Source organism: Palaemon carinicauda, chromosome 10, assembly GCF_036898095.1.
Source record: "Palaemon carinicauda isolate YSFRI2023 chromosome 10, ASM3689809v2, whole genome shotgun sequence".
Taxonomy (NCBI): Eukaryota; Metazoa; Arthropoda; class Malacostraca; order Decapoda; family Palaemonidae; genus Palaemon; species Palaemon carinicauda.
Window position 1 is genome coordinate 155,624,899 of NC_090734.1, and position 22,830 is coordinate 155,647,728.

Genomic DNA, 22,830 nt, shown 5'->3' on the forward strand with positions numbered 1-22,830 from the left:
GACAAAGCTAAAAGCATGCATTTTGGAGGCAAGTTTATCGAGATGTAACAGTGAAGAAGATAAGGGCTTGGGTTGCTTATATTTTTGTATATTTTCATTTACTATACATCATAATTTTTTTTTTTTTTGGAAAAGAACGGAACAGACAGGTCAACTGTTCAATAACAATTCAGTAAATTACAAAGAAATAGAAGTATAAGATTGTAGATAAATAAAAATGCCTTTCAACATCCTCATAAATATAAAGAATTTTCATATTTTATGGTGGTAGTATTTATAGACAACGTGCAGCCCCAAATCTAAAAATAATTATTCTCCATGGAAGTATTTGCCAACTAACATGAAGAGGGCGGAGCTTATATCTTAGCATACAGTAAACCTTGATTGAAACCTCACAGGTCTGTCATGTGATTCTTGCAAGGCATTCTTCCGTCGAGCTGTTCACAACGATGCCTACGTCAATTTCACCTGTCCCTACGATGGAAATTGCGTCATCAATGTTGTCTCCAGAAAATGCTGTCAGTTTTGCAGGTTAGTTCCTCTTCAGGCTTTGATATTGTTCATCGCTTACCCTTGACAGGCAAAGATCCGTTTGATAGGTTTCTACAGAAATGTATAATCAGGAAGTTTATGTTAAATATCATTTGCTAATTCAGAAATGTCATGGAATGTAACTTCAAAGATTTGAGCATCTATCTAGGTAAAGAAATTTGATAAATGAAAACATCTTTTCAAGAACTTCATAATACTCTTAAGTGAATTTAAGTGATAGCGAGAAGCATGTAAATAGAAAAGCACCTCGCATTGACCTTCAGGTACAAAAAATGCACATCGATTGGCATGGAACGTGCCTGGGTTATGTCTGAGGAGGACCGAGCTCAGATGATGAAACAGCGCGAGGAGCGGAAATCAAAGAAGGCGACTCCCGAAGACAAAAAGAATCTAATCAAAACCTCGAAGAGAGAAATTCAGCCCTACGAACCTGACATGGGAGCCATGTTGGATTACATGACAGTCAAGGTATCAGTTAATTATAAAACTCTGTGGGTTAATACTTCTTTATCATTTTACTTTGTTAGGTTTTTAGATCAAAGAAACATAAAAAAAGGCAAGAGGTTGTGGTAATTACCATGAATAGTATTAAATTGAGTTGCTCTTTAGTAATCTTTGTACTTTTGGTATTTATACTACCTATTTACACTATCATGCTGTAACAAACCCTACTATTTCTTCAAATCTTAGTGTCATTACAACCCTTCTTAGAGTCACCATTTGATATACTCACTACTTCTTGAGTATGGTTCCTCAAATAGACATAATTTGACATGCCAACTGTTTCACAGGAACGAGACGAGGTCGAACGAGCTGTCCTGAATTACCGTCGAGCGTATAGTGAGGTGCCCTATAGGAATGACCTGAAGGAACACAACGTGGGTAGGCCAAGCGTCCAGATCATCAACATGTTTACCACCGTAGTCCGACGGTTTGCTTACTTCGCCCGCTTCTTTCCCGAATTCTGTAATCTTCCTGCGCAGGTAAGGAGGGTAATAGAATGATATTAGGGATAATATTCATGAGCAAGATAATAGTTGATCTTATTATAGGTAGAGAAAAGCTAGTTAAACCAGTGATTACCCAGAATTATATCCATTTATCCTTACAGTATTTTTACTATAAAATGCTGAATTCTACTTCAGCCCTTAACAGTGATGAAGTTTCCACCTGACACTTGCAGGACCAAGGCTGTCTCCTACGCGGTGGCATTCTAGAGATGTCCCTCATCCGGGGCGTCCAGTCCTACGACACAGAGAATAACCGCTGGCCCAACACCAACCACCAGATGTACAAAGATGCTCCGATTTTACGCATTGAAGATATGAAGAAGTTGGTCAGTGGGGAACTCTATGAGATGCATATCAGATTCATCCACAGGTAAAAAAAGTTATCTTTATTTCAACAGAATTAGTCAAAAAAAAAAGTTGCGGGATTTAGGTCTCCACTGAGACGATTTACATCATTCTCCTCGGGCGACCATTAGCCAGCAGGGACTATCTCTAGTCCCCTCTAACCTCTCCCCCAGGCGCCACCCTTTGAGTACCCCCCCGGTAGAAGGTCTCACGGTTTTCGCGTCCCTGGCGGGGACCGAACTCGTCATATGCAGTTTATTCTGCTTTATGAAGGAACACAGCTTGGATGAACCTAGTACCCAGAAACTTACATGGAAGATCCTTACTATTCTTGCGCACTTCCTAAATACAAAGTATCATAGGCCTACTCGTAACGGTTTCAAAAATTCCTCCTCCTTGCAGCATGAAGGACCTTTTTTTTTTGATGAACCTAAAAACTAGGAACTTTCATGAAAATATTTTACCCACTTCCAATAGAATAAGCAATATCAATCATCTACACTATACTGAAAACGAGTTTTAAAAATCCTTTGTTCTTCCTGCACCATAAAAAGAACTCATTTTGCGTGAAATTAAAACCCTGGACCTTACATGAAAGATATTAAAAGAATCTCTGGCAATTCTCAATCTGCAGTACTACGCTGAAGCCTATTTCATAAACTCCATCTCCTTCTTCTTGCAGTATGAAGGAACTCAATGTGGATGAGCCAGTGATGATGCTTCTGATGTTGATCGTCCTCTTCAGCAGCGAGAGGCCCGGTCTAGTGGCCGCTCCCGCCATTCAGGCTCATCAGGAACACTACCTCCACCTACTGAGGTAAGTCTGAACTCTTTTGAAAAATGTTTTACTACAGATATGTACCTTTCTTATAGACTTTTCATTTCCATAAAAGAAGTCTTGTATCGTTTATGGAAACCGCATAACGTATAAAGGATGCTTTTATCTAGAATTTGTAAGAAATATACCTTTTATAGACTTTTCATTGCCATAAACGAAGTCTTGTATCGTTCATGGAAACATTTAAGTATAAAGAATGCTTTATTTTAGAACTTGTAACTCATCTAACATTTGAAAAGAAATATATGTGCTCTCTTTTGAATAGGTTATTGTAACACCTGTAATTTTCAAGATTGAATATTTTAATTAAAAAGATGATTTTGTCTAAGAATTATGTTACTTTCAGCTTCAATGATATCTACCAAAAGTTGACTTAAGGTTGGTTACTAAATCACTTGATACGCCTACAATCTGAATGGAGGCTCATTTCAAGAGAGTGTTTGGTAATGTTGAAAGTAACAAATTTAGAAATAGAATTCTAACATTGTAATTAAACACAATTGATATATATACCTTTGCCAACAATTTCTAAATAGAAGGAATGGTGTACAAAAAAAAACTAGGAGCAAATAATCAAACTCATCTTAGATTGTATAAAGTATAGGCCTATTCATAAGTAAAGTTGTAAGGAAAACAAAACTATTAACTCCCTATGTAACAGGATATACATGGAATGGCGTTACGGAGAACACAACACAAGTATTCTCTACCCAAAGTTGCTTTACAAACTAACCGACCTTCGAGAATTGAACGACCAGCATACCGAGTACAATCTGAAACTTGCCAAACAAGAGGTATGCGAAGAAAGTCATATTTTGCTCCTATGTTGAGTTTAGCTTTAATCATCCAGTTGACATTTTAGATAGAAACTGGTGAAATTGATATATTGAATAAACCATCACCAATTATGAGTTATTTCTTCTTCTTCTTCTTCTTCTTCTTCTTCTTCTTGTTTGTCTACATCTTTTCCCACTTCTATGTTGGGTCGATGTTTCTGGTCACCTTTTTCCATCTACCTGTGTCCCACACCTCATCACCAGTTAATCCCTTTGATTGAAGGTCATCCTTGATGCAGTCCATCCACCTTCGCTTTGGTCTCCCTCTCCTTCTCGTTCCCTGTACCTCCATTTCCATTACTCTCCTCCCAATATACTGGTCAGTGAGTATAAAAATTGTGAGTTATTTCAATCTTTTAAAAGTCTCAATCTTGTTCCAGGTGGCCGAGATTCAAATGCAGTTGGGACGGCTTAATTTGAATCCTTACACAGAATGGCCGAACATTATGCAGATACAACAAAACTTTACCGACAGAATGACCAATCCCCTTGCAACCTTGCCTGTGTCTGATGAACTGCTTACTCAGCAAACTGACAGTCCAATCAAGTCCAACAGCACAGCGATGCAAAACAAGACCCAGCAGCCATTGTCAAGTTTAAACCAAGGGAATTTGAATGCGACAGATCAAAATAAAGGTACGGCGATAACGACAAACCCAGGGTCCAACATTTCTGCAAACCCACTGGCATCCTTTGACTTTGATCAATTGGCCAATAACCCCAGTTTTCAGAGAATGATGATGCAGCAGTTCCAGAAATCTATCATGAATGTTTTGAGTGACGCAAATTTTGGCCTAGGGAACCTATTTCCTGATGGTCTAAGTCTGCAACAAACAGAAGTAGGCAACGACCCCCAGCAACTGCAGCAGCAGCAACAACAACAACAACAACAACAACAACAACAACGACAACAACAACAACTACAGCATCCTTCACAACAGATGCATCAACAAAATCGTCATGCCACATCAATATTACCTTCCCAGCAAGTAAACTATCAAACACAGATACAACCTACATCACAGCAACAACAAGTTCAAAGACAGCAGCAACAGCCAAGTATGTCTGGGAAAATGGCAGATCCTAGTGATGATGTATCCCTTAGGCAGACTCCTACAGCACTCATGGCCCAGCTTGATCAACTGCATTCTAGTCAGTCTTCTTGTTCGTTAAACACTCCTCAGCATTCTCAGGCCTTCCAGCAATTTGAGCAGCTTACAGGTGACGCTGGTAACTATAACTTATTTGGAGACCAGAGTCAACAAATGATGCAGCAGTATCATCAACATTTCCAGCAACAGCAACAATTCCACCAACAGCAACAGCTTCACCACCAACAGCAGATCCAGCAACAACAACAGCTCTCACAGCAGCAGATCCAGCAACAGCTCCCACAACAGCAAATCCAACAACAGTTAAAGGCCACACAACAGCAGCAGCATCTCATGGAACATCAACAATCAATGCAAGAAACTGTGACGGTTTTACCAAAGCAGGAACCCGTCACTCCTCCCCCAGGGTTCCTGCAAATGGTGTACCCGCCGGCAGGCAATCAATCTCCTCCCCTTTTGTCTCCCCAGGATCCTTTGCAGCAACAGTACCAATGCCATGCTCATCAGCAGAAACAACATCCTTCCCCTGTTGAGTCGTCTCCCGTCCAGTCGTGTCAAACACAGCAATATAACGCTCCAATCCAAGGGCAAGCAGGAGTTCCTACAAAGCGGAATTCATTGACAGATGCCAGTGGCCTCAGTCAGTTTCGAAATATGCTAGAAGAATTTACAACCCTGAATGATCCAGGCCACTTGGAACAAGTAAAGCAGATACTGGGACCCGATCTAGTAGCTTCCTTGCAACAGAAGCTGATAGCATCAAACAATGCACCATCTCAAAATCTATCCCATGCCCAACAACATACACCTTTCCAGCATACAGTAACACCTCAAATCCCTGTTACATCTACAGTGTCCCAACAATTGCACCACCAATCAGATCAGTCACAGCTCTACACATCTCAGAGTGGTTTGCAATATTTTCCTGGTGGAATGTACCCATCCCATCACACAACAGATACACCTTTCACTGTCTGTAGTTCTAATTACTCGCCAAGCTCGTCATCCCATACCATCACATCACCAGCAAATTTTGCTAGCGTTTGTCACAGCCAGCACCACAATACAGGGGCAGCTTTAATGGCTAACACAGTACAACAGCCGGCAGCTTCATTCCACACAGAAGAAAGCAGTGCAGTTATGTTTCAGTACCCAGGTGGGTTGAACATCACCCCATCGCCGAATTAGTTCATGTCAGTGATTGGAGGCCCTGCAAGGTTATGAAATTAACATGTGCTCATTTTTATTTCTTTGGCTTTTTGGTCATCATTATACCTGTATCAACAGTGGTCTGATTACTTTCGTAGAGGTCCATATCTTTACAGATGGTTTCAAATTATTAGAACCTAGATACGTGTCTACTGTAGGCTCTAGAGCCTTTAAATATGCGGCTCAGAAACTATACAATAGGCTCCCACGAGACATCCGAATAATTGAAGATATTAGGGCTTTCGAGAGGAAACTGAAGACTTTTTTCTTCTGCGAGTGTTTTGACAGTGATGATCAAACAGTAAGCGAGCAATACGCAATGTGAAATGTTAAATACTCCCGAATGAACATCATAAAGCGACTGTGGAGGTCCCCTGCTGTACAGGACCAGACAAGAGGCCCTTAAAGCAAGTAAAGATTGGCCCCTGTTTATACCCACGAAGTATGCGGTCCATTGTCTAGATGAGATGCTCACATGAGCACCCAGACGGGGTTGTAGCAGACCCCACTTATATAGATTGTCTCCAGTCCCTCCAACGCTAACATTTTGGTAAAATTGGACAAAAACACTGACGGCTGAATATAGAATTTTAGGTAGAGGCAAGAAATACCTTTGTTTATATTTCATAATATCATTTGCTACATATTGATTAATTGAACACTATACGAAACTGGAAAAATATTCAGCCGATCTTAATGTCTTTGAAGTGTAGGCCTTGTGTTTACTACAATATGTTACAAATCATCCTTTTTTTCATTTTTTAACGATTCATTTGCTGAACCAAAAGCTGATGATAAGGATATATGGAGCCAGGCTTCTAAATATATCTATTGCATAGACTTTTTAGAAGAATTGCTGTACACACACAAACACACACACATATACACACACAAGATCAAAATATATATCAAAACGCCCGTTTTCTCTTAAAATCCAGTGACCGCGGGAGCCCACAATACTGATAATTCAATTTGAAAAAACACTAAGATTTCGTCTTACCTTGACATTGCTAAACCATCTAGAGATGGAAGAAATTAGTCGAGATTATAAAGTACTTTTTTATGTGTCTACGAGGTACAGAAGTTCACAGCGATACTACAAATCATCTCTTCTACAACGCTGTCCAAAATGTTTAACTTTTCACCTAGTATAGAAAACGACTCTTTAAAAAACTAGTGTTTACTACCAACTGTGATATTTATCATGTTTTTTTTTTTTTTTTTACCACTGTACATATTTTATGCCAATAAATTTCTACGAGTGATCATTGTTTATCAGTCCTCTCCCAGCATATAGGCCTATGATAACATTTCAAGGTTAACTCTCCCAGCATATTGGCCTATGATAACATTTCAAGGTTAACTCTCCCAGCATATAGGCCTATGATAACATTTCAAGGTTAACTCTCCCAGCATATTGGCCTATGATAACATTTCAAGGTTAACTCTCCCAGCATATAGGCCTATGATAACATTTCAAGGTTAACTCTCCCAGCATATAGGCCTATGATAACATTTCAAGGTTAAAGGTGTCTATTTTCAGTTTTATCAGAATAGATACTCACCAGAACGTCAGCCAGGCAAGCCCAACCCTCCACTATTGTGCTCAACCATAGCAATGGCCTCCCCCAGTAAACAGCTTAAACTCAAAGTCTCGGGCTGGGATCGATCTGCTGCCATGTGAATGCTAGGCGAAAATGTTACTACTGTACTAGCCAGGAAGCTTATTATTATCACCTCCATATATGAAATTAGTATTTAGCATAGATCTATTATTATTATTATTATTATTATTATTATTATTATTATTATTATTATTATCTAGGCTACAATCCCAGTTGGAAAAGAAGGATGCTATAAGCCTAAGGGCTCCCACAGGGAAAATCACCCAGTGAAGAGAGGAAATAAGGAAAAAAATAAACTATATAAGAAGTAATGAATAATTAAAATATAATATTTTAAGAACAGTAACAACATTAAACACATACAAAGTTAGGTCTATAACTTTCCAATAGACGACCCAAGACTTGTTTTTTAAATGATTCTATGATATAAATTTGACAATTAACAAATTTCAAAATAGTTTTGTATTTTTCCTAACGATACAAACTTTAAGCTCTTTATACAAATATGCCCCACACACCCCTCTCCCCTAACTTAGGACCAGCGGCTGGTGACTCAGAACTCAGAAGGCGAATCAGTACTTGCCACACTTGTCTGACTTGTGGCCAGACACGGGCTCTTGCAATATGCACTTGCTGTCAAATTCATGAGGTATTACGACTGCATCAGTAATCAAAATAAATCATGATTTTTTTCAATCTATGGCAAAACAATGCTAAGTGCTTTTAGGCCTATGGCCTACTTGCACTAGAATGACTTTGTTTTTGCGTGCAAAAATATAAGTGTTTTCACAGAGGTTAAAATGAGACTCTGGACAGTAATATTGTCTAATTATGTCAGCCTTCCTCAATAGGCCTACCTCCTCGCTATAGGCCTACCTTAGATCATCCAAATAATCAAGAGAGTTTGATGTCTTTAAATGACCAATTTGGTAAATATTCCTCCACATTTATAACAAAAACTGACTTGTAGTTATAAAGAGCATACAGTTGGGCTTATAGCATCTTGTTTTTCCAATTAGGGTTGAAGCTTGGCTAATAATAATAATAATAATAATAATAATAATAATAATAATAATAATAATAATAATTATTATTATTATTATTATTATTATTATTATTAGGTCAATGGTTAAATTCATCAGTGTCAGAATGAAAGGATAATATGAAAGCTAAATTATAGAGTATTTTGACTGGCAAAGTATTTGAGAGAGAGAGAGAGAGAGAGAGAGAGAGAGAGAGAGAGAGAGAGAGAGAGAGAGAGAGAGAGAGAGAGAGAGAGAGAGACTGGACTATCTAGAAGAAAATATGGACTTTGGAATCCTGAACCCTTTTCATACATACATTACCAGCCAGTCATGTGAGCTTAGATAATGAAGCCTTTACGGCACAAACATGCCTACAGAACATTAAACAGTTAATACCCAACGATCAATTATGTAAATATAAGTTTCTTTAGATAATTAAAGTGAAATCTCATCGTATAATATTAAAAAGAAGGACATTAGCTATTTACAACTAGCAAAAATGATTGCCCTAATTCTGTTGTATCGCCTTTGTCCTAGAACTTTTTATAGACAACCAACTTTGTTCTATTCCTGTCTCGGTTTTAAAAATCTAATATTTAAAGGGTTTCTTTTGAATATATATTAATAAACGACATTAGGAGTTATCATTTTATTTTAACGAATTAAATTAGATATTTAAATATATCCTGTCTAAGAATTATTTATAACTTTTTTTTTCTTTTTTAAGTTTCATGACATTGTTGCATCAGTTTCGGACAATGGTGTTTGTGTTCCGTGTTATGTTGTGGGCATTCTGATAAGGAATTTTTCAAATAATATGATTTTTATAAATAAATTAGCATAATTAAAGTCTTTATATTATTAAATTAATTTTATTAGCTTAACATCAATCATAAAAAAACACTTATTGATCACAGTACATATATTTATATCTTCAAAATCAAGATCACAACACGGATGTAATTTTCAAGGCTGTAAATGCGCAGTGCGAAGTTAAAAGGATCGGACATTTGTTTATGTTGTTCTCCAATTTGATAAAATCAATCGTATTATGAATTTCAGGTATGAAACTGATTGTCTCTTTTGTTTCAGGGTGTTTACCACTTTTTTCAGAGTGTTTACCACTTCGGGAAGGTATTTTGTTTATCAATATAAGACATTTTATAGTGGATAAAGGTTTTTTCTCGACGAGGTCAGTTTCCCGAGTGAAGTTCCTGATTTTATTTTTAATTTATTATGTTCTGTGGCTTGATTTAAGATATCTATTAATAGAATTTGGTTGTAAGATTTATATTGTTTTATATGATGTACTCTTTATAGACAATTATAAATTTAATAACTTTATAAATACGACTTCCAGGCTAAAATTCTCCGGCAGCCCAAAATTTGTTCCCTGTCTTGCCTAACATTCATCTACCGTATTTTATTTTATATATATAATTATAGTTAAATGTATTATATATTAATTTATTATTTAAATGACATAACTGCAATGTTTTTTTCTATAGTAGCTACAATTCAACATTTCAGTGACCAGTATTTTATAGCAGGTTAGTTAGAATATATATTATTCCATTGAAGCGTTGGTAAAGTTTTAGATTCAACCAAATTGGGAAATGTATTATATTAATATATTTTCCTAGTAAAGCACGTGATAACAAAAAACTTTCTCTCAATACATTATTGACGCTGATGTCTACTTACAGAGATAATTATTTCAGTTAATGTAGGTCTGCATTTTATTTCTAAGTGTTCTGTATACCTTTACGCTGCCACGGGACCTAGCTCTTGTTCGTTTGTATGTCTGTTTTCATCTTACTTGGCTCCGCCCCATTGCGTAATGTGACAATATTTACTTGAATGCGCATTTGCTCCTCCCACTAATGTCGCTCCTCCAATCAAAATACTACTGGGTTCTTTTCAAGGGTTATTATTGGACGATTCATTGGTCTCTCAGTCTTGTTTCAAGGATCTGTTTTTCGTGCAATATAACATTGTAAACGATACTCTTTTGTTTTTTTCCCTATTTCATTATGGGAGAAACCCGTGATTGTCGTTTGTTTTCGGTTTTCAAAAGTTCCGGTTTCTATATTTTCATCACACGTCACTTGACTGTCATGGATCCTCCGGTACGGTTGTGTGAAATATGTCGTTATTCCTATTTTGATGTGATCGGCCGATTTCATGGGAATTATAATGGAACTCCTGAAGTAGTGAATCGTTTTCTAAGGGAGCATTCCGTATTACCTTTAAGTGTCCAGTGTGGTAAATGTGATTCGCCTTTACATTTTCGTGAGGATAGACATGTGTGGTATTGTACCAAATCTGAACGTATTCCAGTACTTGATGATTCAGAAGAGGGTCAACCACAACCTTCCACATCTTCATCGTCATCTTCCGTTTAAGGTAAGAAGTGATTTAACAAAATATATATATTCAAATTTACCCCTGGTTAAAGGGGGGGTCGCAGGGGGGGCGAAGCCCCCCTCCCCGGTAGGGGTACAAGGCCCCTAGGTTAGGTTAGGTGGGTTTGTTAGGTTCTGTGGTGCCCTGAAAATTACTGTGGCCTTAAGGGGGGGTCGCAGGGGGGGCGAAGCCCCCCCCCCCGGTAGGGGTACAGGGCCCCTAGGTTAGGTTAGGTGGGTTTGTTAGGTTCTGTGGTGCCCTGAAAATTACTGTGGCCTCAAGGGGGGGTCGCAGGGGGGGGCGAAGCCCCCCCCGGCAGGGGTACAGGGCCCCTAGGTTAGGTTAGGTGGGTTTGTTAGGTTCTGTGGTGCCTTGAAAATTACTTTGGCCATAAGGGGGGGTCGCAGGGGGGACGAAGCCCCCCCCCCCCCGGTAGGGGTACAGGGCCCCTAGGTTAGGTTAGGTGGGTTTGTTAGGTTCTGTGGTGCCCTGAAAATTACTGTGGCTTTAAGGGGGGGTCGCTGGGGGGCCCTACCCCCCTCCCCCCGGTAGGCCTAGTTAGGGGTATGGGGGAGGGGTGCTGGAACATTAATTATTCATTTATTGCAAATATCATTCAATGCCCCAACACCCTCCCCCCCCTTCCCCCACCCAAAACCCCGGTTCCCAAAGGGTGTCCCCCATAATTGGTGGGATGAACTAGGGTATACATAGTAAATCTCTAAATCGGTTGGTTTGCAGTCAAAATAAACGTTAAATTCATTGAAACCACACTATTTCTGATGCAACAAATATATTTTTATTGCATTTTTCCAAATTTGGCTGAAACTAAAATTTTCAATATTAATCTTACCCGATGATCATGTAGCTGTCAACTCTGTTGCCCGACAGAAATCTACGGTCGGGATACGCCAGCGATCGCTATACAGGTGGGGGTGTACACAACAGCGCCATCTGTGAGCAGGTACTCAAGTACTTCTTGTCAACAAGAACTCAATTTTCCCTCTGTCGTGCCTCCGGCTAGACCTACTTGGATACGCTGTTGATTCTGGAGTTATTGTTCACGATTTGGTGATGTATTTGCTCTAGAGTTTAGCCTTCGCTATTCAGGAAGCTTTATCTTTAGCTTAGCAAGCTTTTGGAATTAATTTGAATTAATTATGGTGACGAAGAGAGTATGGACTCTCTTTCACTTTTAAATGGCCGACCCTTCCCTTAGACGGAAGTGTTGGTGTCGAAGAGAGTATAGACTCTCTTTCACTTTTTATTTTATATCTCTCCGCCATTTATAGGCCTCTTCGATTAACTTTCTTTGAAAAAAAAAAAAAAAAAAAAAAATATGCGACCTTTCCTAATAGTAGGCGGTCCTTACTTGGAACCGAAGTTAATTAACATTGAGCTCGTCATATCGTTTTTCCTGTTAAGAATTTATGCTATTTTAATTGTATGTTTTTGAAAGAATTTCTTTGATAAGTCTCGTACTGTTTTCAAAGTTGAACTAACGTTTTGTTTAGTCTCCGCAGTTGTTGACGTTCAGAACGTTCAACTTGCGCTCTATCGTTACGATAGAGAGAGAGTATTCACGGTTTCACGTTGCAGTAAGAGTAAACCGATTCTAGCGTTTCGTTCATTCTTTCTTAGCTTAAATGGTTTTAATTCTAATAAAGGAACTTTTTATTTGGGAAACCTTTCAGTTTTTTTCCTTTAACAAATAATATGTTTTAACGATATATATAATTGGGCTCATCTCTCAGGTTCTAAGTCAAGAGAGAGAGATAGAGACGGAGGGAGAGAGAGGAGGATAAACGTTTCGTTCAAGCGGGTAACGTTGTTCTCGTTTTTTTGCTCTTCTCCCTAGTCGATAGAGGGGAAGAAGGTAAAACGTTTCTAGAGTTTTATTCTTGTTCCCAGGCTTTATGCGGTGAGAGATTTTAAACGTAGTTTATTTGATCTAGTGTTTAGTCTTTTCCAGCCACTGAATTCTTTATCTTTCATTATGTTTTTCTGTTACATTGTAATACTGTTTTCGCAATTACTACCTTTTAATGAAGGATAGGATTGCGTGTTTCAGGTACAAACCACTTAAAGTTTCGAGTTCAGTGAAATAAGTGCAAACAGAAAATCAAAAGTGATATAGTGATATGCGCAAAGTGTTACAGTGTTGCGTTCGAGGGTTCGTCTGTTCGTGCCAGTTGTTCACCTAGTCCGATACCTCTTACAAGCTCCCAAGCCCAGGGGAGAAGTAATGTCGAAGGACTTATGGGTTCCTCAGGCCTTGATCGACGAACAGACGTTTCCCTCTGTGGTTTCGGGTGTATCTACACACGTTGCCGACGTGATCACCCCACCCACACAAAGACGAGAGAGCCCATTTTTTCCTCGTCTGCGGAAGAGGTTTCTCGCAGAAACCATGGACCAAATCTTGCAGCTTTTAAGTGCAAGTCGGTCCCTTCCGCGCAAGTCCAACGGCCTAGGTGTAGCCACTGGGTCAGTTCGGACTCGCTGCAGTACGACAACTGCACACCTCCTAAGAGAGGCTAGGTGGTACCGCAACAGGCAGTAACTCCGTCTGTTGCCGCACCAGCTGTTTTAGACCCTCAGTCACAACGGACAGTAGCTCCGTTTGTTGTTGTCTTTCATAGACCCTAGTGGTCCATGCTGCAGACTATACAGTCTCAGCTTGCTCCTTCATGCAGGAGTATCATGCTGGAAGGTTGACAATGCAGCCTGTTTACCTACAACCCGCCGAGGTTGTGCGCTCAGCAGATACTGCGGCTGCCTGCTCCCACACCACACCTGTGAGAGCTCCTCCACCGATGCGCAGTCCTCACTGCCAGACGCATGTTCTTGCTGCACCATCTGCTAACATGCGTGAGCTGCCGCATCAGGAGTTGCCGGGTTCCAGCACTATGCGGCATTCTCCTCAGCCCATGCAGCATGCTCTGCAGACCTTACAGCATGCTCCGCATACCATGCAGCATGAGCCGCATACCATGCAGCATGAGCCGCATACCATGCAGCATGAGCCGCATACCATGCAGCATGAGCCGCATGCCTTACCTCATGCTCTGCATACCATACCGCATGCTCTGCATACCTTACAGCATGCTCTGCATACATTACAGCATGCTCTGCATTCCTTACAGCATGCTCTGCATACCTTACAGCATGCTCTGCATACCTTACAGCATGCTCTGCATACCTTACAGCATGCTCTGCATACCATACCGCATGCTCCTCAACCCACCGCAGCCCCTCCCACGCACCAGCACTCTGCTTTTGTTCCGACTGCGGAGAAGGTTGACGATGCACCCGTGGGCCTACACCTCCCACAGTTGTGCGCCCGGCATGGCTTCATGCTCTCACACTCTTGTTGTGAGAGCTCCTCCACCCATGCACAGTCAACCCTGCCAGATGTATGATGACTCCCACACACAGAGCACTCCGTTGCCGTGCGGGAGCTACCACAAGCTGCCGTGTTTTGACACGGTGTGTCAGCCTCCGCAACACACTGTGGTTACCGCCACTCGCCAGCAGCAAACTAGTCAGGCAGGAGTTGAGGCTTCCCCACACATCTTTGGTTGTTGCCAACTCACAAACTGTCATGCAGTTACATGACGTTGCCTTCTGGTCTGCTACTTATACACCAGTGCTGTATGTCCTCACGCTCCTGTTGTGGTTGACAGTTCAGTTTTTGACAGTTCACAGACTGTCAAGCAGTTTCATAACGTTGCCTTCTGGTCTGCTGCTTTTGCACCAGTGAAACCCTCACTGAGAGAACTTAGCTTTTCTCGGATATGGTTCCTGTAGATGAGAAAGTGCTGTTCTCCCTCCTTCTGATATTCCCTTGAGGACTCTGTCATTTGGAGAGGAGCCTTAAGCTGCTTAGCCTCCTATGGACTTTTATTTAAGCATAACATGCTTCCAGGGAGGGTAAATGGTTCCGCTTCAGTCGCTAACCCCGTCTGTTGCCACACCTGCTCCCATAGACCTTGAGCTTTGTTGCAAGACATGCAGTCCAAGCTTAGTCCTTGATAGAGGTTTTTTTTTTTTTTTTTTTTTTTTTACGGAGTCAGTGTGTCACTGGGAAGACGTTCAACAACCAGCAGAGGTGACTTGTTGTGACGCAGTGCGGCAACCTCAGCAACCCGATAAGGAGCTGTCTGTACTACCCAGACAGTCTAGACAGTTTCGGGTTGTCGCTGTACTTCCTCGCTTCTCCATGGTTGACAGTTCACAGACTGTGCAGCAGTACCATGATCTTGTGTCCGGCTCCGTCAGACGACTGGCTTTTAAGAGCTCCCACAAGTCGTCGCTGTCTGGAGAATCTCAGATGGACTATGGATCTGACCAAGGAACTGGGCCTCCTGGTCAATTTAGAGAAGTCCCAGCTCGTCCCATCCCAGACCATTGTCTACCTGGGTATGGAGATTCAGAGTCGAGTTTTTCGGGCTTTTCCGTCGGCCCCAAGGATCAAGCAAGCCCTAGAATGCATCCAGAGCATGCTGAGAAGGAACCGATGCTCAGTCAGGCAGTGGATGAGTCTAACAGGGACACTTTCATCGCTGGCCCTGTTCATCGAGTTAGGGAGACTCCACCTCCGCCCCCTTCAGTATCATCTAGCTGCTCACTGGATAAAGGACATGACGCTAGAGACGGTCTCAGTTCCTGTTTCCGAAGAGATGAGGTCTACTCTAACGTGGTGGAAGAACAGCTTTCTTCTCAAGGAAGGTCTACCTTTGGCTGTTCAGAACCCCGACCGCCGTCTCTTCTCGGACGCATCAGACACGGGCTGGGGTGCGACATTGGACGGACAGGAATGCTCGGGAACATGGAATCAGGAGCAAAGGACACTTCACATCAATTGCAAGGAGTTGTTGGCGGTTCATCTGGCCTTGATAAACTTCAAGTCCCTCCAGCTAAACAAGGTGGTGGAGGTGGACTCCGACAACACCACAGCCTTGGCTTACATCTCCAAGCAGGGAGGGACTCATTCGAGGAAGTTGTTCTAGATCGCAAGGGACCTCCTCATCTGGTCAAAAGATCGAAAGCTCACGCTGGTAACGAGGTTCATTCAGGGCGATATGAATGTCATGGCAGATCGCCTCAGCCGGAAGGGTCAGGTCATCCCCACAGAGTGGACCCTTCACAAGAATGTTTGCAGCAGACTTTGGGCCCTGTGGGGTCAGCCAACCATAGATCTGTTCGCTACCTCGATGACCTAGAGGCTCCCGTTGTATTGTTCTCCGATTCCAGACCCAGCAGCAGTTCACGTGGATGCTTTTCTGCTGGATTGGTCCCATCTCGACCTGTATGCATTCCCGCCGTTCAAGATTGTCAACAGGGTACTTCAGAAGTTCGCCTCTCACAAAGGGACACGGCTGACGTTGGTTGCTCCCCTCTGGCCCGCGAGAGAATGGTTCACAGAGGTACTGCAATGGCTGGTCGACATTCCCAGGACTCTTCCTCTAAGAGTGGACCTTCTACGTCAACCTCACGTAAAGAAGGTACACCCAAACCTCCACGCTCTTCGTCTGACTGCCTTCAGACTATCGAAAGACTCTCAAGAGCTAGAGGCTTTTCGAAGGAGGCAGCCAGAGCGATTGCCAGAGCAAGGAGGACATCCACTCTCAGAGTCTATCAGTCTAAATGGGAAGTCTTCCGAAGCTGGTGCAAGGCCAATGCAGTTTCCTCAACCAGTACCACTGTAACCCTGATTGCTGACTTCCTGTTACATCTAAGGAACGTAAGATCCCTTTCAGCTCCTACGATCAAGGGTTACAGAAGTATGTTGGCAGCGGTTTTCCGCCACAGAGGCTTGGATCTTTCCACCAACAAAGATCTACAGGACCTCCTTAGGTCTTTTGAGACCTCAAAGGAACGTCGGTTGTCCACTCCAGGCTGGAATCTAGACGTGGTCCTAAGGTTCCTTATGTCATCAAGATTTGAACCTCTCCAATCAGCCTCTTTTAAGGACCTCACATTAAAAACTCTTTCCTCGTGTGCTTGGCAACAGCTAAAAGAGTAAGTGAGATCCACGCCTTCAGCAGGAACATAGTTTTCACATCTGAAACGGCTACATGTTCCTTGCAGCTCGGTTTTTTTGCTAAAAACGAGCTTCCTTCACGTCCTTGGCCTAAGTCGTTCGAGATCCCAAGCCTGTCCAACTTGGTGGGGAACGAACTGGAGAGAGTACTTTGCCCAGTTAGAGCTCTTAGGTACTATCTAAAAAGGTCAAAACCTTTACGAGGACAATCAGAAGCCTTATGGTGTGCTATCAAGAAGCCTTCTCTTCCAATGTCTAAGAACTCAGTTTCTTACTACATCAGGCTTCTGATTAGGGAAGCACATTCTCATCTGAAGGAAGAAGACCTTGCTTTGCTGAAGGTAAGGACACATGAAGTGAGAGCTGTGGCTACTTCAGTGGCCTTCAAACAGAACCGTTCTCTGCAGAGTGTTATGGATGCAACCTATTGGAGAAGCAAGTCAGTGTTCGCATCATTCTATCTCAAAGATGTCCAGTCTCTTTACGAGAACTGCTACACCCTGGGACCATTCGTAGCAGCGAGTGCAGTAGTAGGTGAGGGCTCAGCCACTACATTCCCATAATCCCATAACCTTTTTAACCTTTCTCTTGAATACTTTTTATGGGTTGTACGGTCGGCTAAGAAGCCTTCCGCATCCTTGTTGATTTGGCGGGTGGTCAATTCTTTCTTGAGAAGCGCCGAGGTTAGAGGTTGTGATGAGGTCCTTTAGTATGGGTTGCAGCCCTTTATACTTCAGCACCTAAGAGTCGTTCAGCATCCTAAGAGGACCGCTACGCTCAGTAAGGAAGACGTACTTAATAAAGGCAGAGTAATGGTTCAAGTCGTCTTCCTTACCAGGTACTTATTTATTTTATGTTATTTTTGAATAACTAATAAAATGAAATACGGGATACTTAGCTTCTTTGTTAACATGTATGCTGGTCTCCACCCACCACCCTGGGTGTGAATCAGCTACATGATCATCGGGTAAGATTAATATTGAAAAATGTTATTTTCATTAGTAAAATAAATTTTTGAATATACTTACCCGATGATCATGAATTTAAGGACCCGCCCTTCCTCCCCATAGAGAACCAGTGGACCGAGGAGAAAATTGAGTTCTTGTTGACAAGAAGTACTTGAGTACCTGCTCACAGATGGCGCTGTTGTGTACACCCCCACCTGTATAGCGATTGCTGGCGTATCCCGACCGTAGATTTCTGTCGGGCAACAGAGTTGACAGCTACATGATCATCGGGTAAGTATATTCAAAAATTTATTTTCCTAATGAAAATAACATATTTACCGAAGCGTTTATAGATCGACATAGACAGTCATAGAAAGTTTTTAAATCCATATTTTTCATATTTTAGATGTTCTGAAGTTTTAGATGCTATAACTGAAAAGCCACATTTAACTCCACCTTACTTAAGGTTCCCCACCTAACCTATCCTAGGAGCCGTATCCTTACTTATTTATCTACCGTTGGGGGCTACGCAATCGGCAACTTCCCCTTGGGGCTATGTCCTCGGTAACTCCGCCATGGACTGCTGTGTCCTTAGGTTACCCTTAGATTAAGTCTTAAAACTGCATTTGCATCTTAGGTAATGTTATAGCCTCTGTACCATGGTCTTACACTATTTTTTTTTTTTTTTTCCTTTTCCTTACTGGGCTATTTTCCCTGTTGGAGCTCTTGGGCTTATAGCATCCTACATTTCCAACATGGGTCGTAGCTTAGCAAGTAAGGATGATGATAATGGGCTTCACTGCTGAAAATTGTGTTCAGACACATCTCCTATCCTAACCTGCCTATAATACTTGAAAAACCAGTTTTATTATAGTTACGGACAGAAAAAGCTAGTAGGTTGGCCATTAAGATACTACCGCTAGAGAGTTATGGGTCCTTTGAGTGGCCAGATAGTATAACATTGGATCCAACTCTCTGGTTACGGTTCATTTTCCCTTTACCTACATATACACCAAATAGTCTTGCCTATTCTTTACATATTCTCCTCTGTACTTATACACCTGACAACACTGAGATTACCAAACAAGTCTTCTCTCAAGGGGTTACTGGACTGTAATTGTTCAGTGGCTCCTTTCCTCTTTGTAAGGATAGAAGAGACTCTTTAGCTTTGGTAAGCAGCTCTTGTAGGAGAAGGACACTCCAAAATCAAACCATTGTTCTCTAGTCTTGGGTAGTGCCATAGCCTCTGTACCATGGTCTTCCACTGTCTTTGGTTAGAGTTTTCTTGGATTAGGGTACATTTAAGCACACTATTCTATCATACTTCTCTTTCGCTTGGTTTGTTAAAGGTTTATAACTTATATAAGAAATATTTATTTTAATGTTGTTACTCTACTGTTCTTGAAATATTTTATTTGTCATAGTTTCCTTTTCTCACTGGGCTATTTTCCCTGTTGGGTCCCCTGGTCCGTTTTCGTCGAAAATTACACTTTTTTTTTTTTTTTTTTTTTTTTTGCTGCAAATAAAAACTTAATTATCTAAGATATAATAATCAATGGGTTTAGTGAGCACAGCTCAGCGTGTACTAGGAGCTTGAAGCTTTTCTTTTCCGAGAGTGAAGATCTAACAGGCTTTCTGTTTATTTTCTGTTAAATTGTAGGTTAAATTTTGTGAAAGCACATTATTTACTACAGGAAAAACTTTTTTTCTGTTCAAAATGTTCCGTCCATAACTACAATTTGTTCCGACACAAATACTCACCGAGAACTACTTTTCTTTGGAGTCACTTAGTGATCTCTCTCAATCTCGACCAAGGTTTTCCCGCCGTTACCCCCCTTACCCCGCTCTATATAGGTTTACCCCCGCCGCCAGAGAATGCGCCCTGAGGGCAGGATTAGGGCAGGTCACTGCCTCTCTGGGTCAGCATCGCCATTAAGTTCTTGGTCGTGAGCTGTAAAACTTCTCACTCTCTCGCTCTCTCGATCCTTTGGCGCGTTTGTGATTCCACGTGTTTCCAGTGTGGGGACTTGTGTTTTTCTTGCGTAGTGCGTTATTCGCAAGTGTTACAGTGCGTTCTCCCTGCGTATATCCCAGTGTACTTATAACTCGCTAGTGTTGGCCCTTCGTGTGCGAACGATGGAGCATGTGCGTCGTTGCCCTGGTCCTAGAGCCGGAAAGTCGTGTGGGGCTTTCCTCTCTAAACCAGAAGTAGACCCTCACTCCCTTTGTTCCACGTGTAGGGGGAAAGTTTGCTCCTCCGCGGACACGTGTCCGGAGTGCGTAAGCTGGGATGATATACAGTGGGTACGCTATGGTACCAAAAAGAAGAAGTCTTCTAAGCGTTCCCCCAGAAAAGTTAGTGGCGTTTCTTCGTTACCGTCGGCCAGTGATCGGTCCGACGAAGCCTCGGCTTCTCCGTCTCCTTCGCAGAGGAGAGGGCAGCAAGCCCCCAGTGTTGTGATTAGTCATAGCGTTCTTCCCGGTGAACCCAGTGTGAGGGAAGAACCAAGGGCAGACCCCTCTAGAGATAACGGAGGGTCCGGTAGTGCTTCTGGTGAATCAGGCCTCGTGGCAGGGGACCACGCGTCCTCAGAAGACCCCGTATGGGACAGTGTTGTTATTTCAGAGTCTCCCCCGCCCTCGTGGGCCGGTGCGTCGGGCTCTCCCCCGCCAGAGGACAGCCACGCTAGAGTTCGCCGCCCGAGTAGCGATGCCTTCGGGTGGAAGTTGCCGAAAACACCGGGGAGGTCACCGCTAAGAATGGACGTGACCCTGGACCCCTGGCCCCCTGGCATAGATAGAGTAGACTCAGTGCCGACGATCTCCACAGCGGTCCCCGAAGACTTCCTCCAACATCCAATCTCGGACGTCCGACGGCGAAGAGCTTCCCCCACGCATCACGCGGGCAGCCGTTACACGAGGAACGTGGCGCCCTCGGACTCGTCAGAGATAGATTCATCCTCCGGGGGAGAAGTCAGGGAGAAACGGCGCGGGAAGAGAGAGCGGTCCGAAAGCGATCGTTCCCGCTCCAGGTCAAGATCGCGACATAGCAGGAAGCGCCCCCGCTCTCACTCCCGTAAGTATAGGAGAGATGCCTCTCCCGGCGGCGCTTGGGTCTATGTCCCTTCAGGAGAGTCCAAGAGGCTCCACTCTCCAGACTCTCGTTCCAGTGAACGAGCGTCTAGGCTGCCGCTCCCTACGCACAGCCTAGAACCGCTCGACCTGCCACGCAGGAAAGACCTCGCTCAGAAGCATAAGTCCTCTAGGCCTCCGGTTCACCCCGCCCAGCGGGGGGAAACGCGTTTCTTTGAAGGCAGCCTGACCGAACCAGCCCAGCTGGTGTGGTCATCGAGCAAGAAGGATCGGTTCCCGTTGTCGGGTCAGCCCACCGGGACCGTGACTTCGGCTTCCAGAGCCTTGGGGCAACCGAGGGCCCTCCCTGAGCCGGTGGCACCCGCCTTGCGGCGAGATCCACCCCCCTACGGAGCTCCCTACGGTTACGGGTCGACCTCCCTGGACCCAAGAGGAGGACGACCGGTCTACCGTTCAAGCAACCCGGCACCCCCACGCCAGGCCGAGGCCTCGGCTGAAGGAGGCGAAGCTCCCCCGTCGGAGGACTCCGCATACAGAAGGGTGGTGGATCTCATCAGGAGGCTCTATGGGATCGCAGAACCCTCGACACCTAAGGTGAATTCCTGGAGGTCAAGCCTCCTGAGATTCACGCATCACGACGCCCTTCCGAAGTCCTCCCTGGCCCTTCCTCTTGCCCCAGACCTAGTACTGGGACAAGAGTACATGATAACTTGGTGACCAGCAATGCGGAGGCCCCCAAGTTCCAGAGTGCCTCGAAACTGCTCCAGGGCCTCAAGACGCAAGGGAAGGTGTACATTCCTGAAGGGCGGCGCCCAGGCCCCTGTAAAGTGGACCCGGCCTTAGACATCCTGGGACAAGGAGGCTCGGACGAAAGGGCCTCTTCAGGCCCGGTTTCCTTCTCGCCTACAGAAGCCGCCATGATGGAGGAGATGTCGAGGGACCTGGTGAACGTCTCCTCATGGCTGGACTGGTGGGCCTCCACGTTGGTGAACGTGCAAGCCTCCATCGACCCCGAAGATCCAGAGCAGCAGAGTCTCCTGACGGACCTTCTCACCTCCAGGGGGAAAACTCTCAATTTTCTGGCGTACCAAGCGCTCGCTTTGACGGCCAACTGGGTACTTTGGAAACGTGACACAGTTCTCTCTAAGTTGTCGAAGAAGATCCCGGATAGGGAGGCCCGAGCTGTGCGTAGCCTACCCTTGGGGAGTAAGTCTCTGTTCCCTTTAAAGGAACTGGAAGTTCTAATGGAGAAGGTGTCCAAGAGGAGAGAGGCCAACGTCCCCAGACAAGCGTCTTCCAGAAGGCCGCCATACAGGAGATCAGCCTCGGATAGCGCCGTGACTCCTCAGGCCGCCCCCAGCTCTTCGAGGAGGGACGCGCCTTCCTCCTCCTGGACAACAACTCCGCAGCCCTCCCGCAGGGGAGCACCAGCTTCTGCCAGCTCCTTCAGGTCGGGTTACTCAGCCTCGAAGAGAGGCAGATCAGGCCGCCCCTCTAGGAGAAGGTAGAGGGAGAGGCCCCCTACTCCCACCCAAGCCTCGGGTTGGGGGATGCCTCAGACCTCATTGGCAAGCATGGAAAACACAAGGGGCGGATCCTTGGACGGTGTCCGTCCTGAAAGAAGGTTACAGGCTCCCCTTCATAGCGGACCCACCCCCTCTTATTCCAGCCAGCCAGACAGAATGGTTGGCCCCCAGGGACCCGATGAAAAGGGCCACCCTTCAAGGAGAGGTTTCCTCCATGTTAGAGAAGGGGGCCATGGAAGAAGTCCTTCTCCCAGGCCCGG

At 43.7% G+C, this 22,830-nt stretch overlaps 1 protein-coding gene and 1 long non-coding RNA gene across 3 annotated transcripts in view; both read left to right on the forward strand.

Moving 5' to 3' along the window:
* LOC137648897 (uncharacterized) overlaps positions 1–7,122 on the forward strand; it is a 13,421-nt gene extending 6,299 nt beyond the window's left edge. For both annotated transcript variants that reach the window (XM_068382071.1, XM_068382070.1), the window contains exons 3-10: positions 1–28; positions 399–531; positions 816–1,020; positions 1,344–1,535; positions 1,736–1,932; positions 2,590–2,724; positions 3,407–3,539; positions 3,962–7,122. The exon at positions 1–28 is cut by the window's left edge and continues 95 nt beyond it. In XM_068382071.1, the coding sequence (XP_068238172.1) occupies positions 1–28; positions 399–531; positions 816–1,020; positions 1,344–1,535; positions 1,736–1,932; positions 2,590–2,724; positions 3,407–3,539; positions 3,962–5,881 (2,943 nt within the window). In that variant the 3' untranslated portion in view covers positions 5,882–7,122. The remainder of the gene's footprint in view (positions 29–398; positions 532–815; positions 1,021–1,343; positions 1,536–1,735; positions 1,933–2,589; positions 2,725–3,406; positions 3,540–3,961) is intronic.
* Positions 7,123–9,486: 2,364 nt separating this feature from the next.
* LOC137648549 (uncharacterized) overlaps positions 9,487–22,830 on the forward strand; it is a 57,960-nt gene continuing 44,616 nt past the window's right edge. Inside the window, exon 1 of the long non-coding RNA XR_011045653.1 lies at positions 9,487–9,614. This is a non-coding gene — a long non-coding RNA (uncharacterized lncRNA). The remainder of the gene's footprint in view (positions 9,615–22,830) is intronic.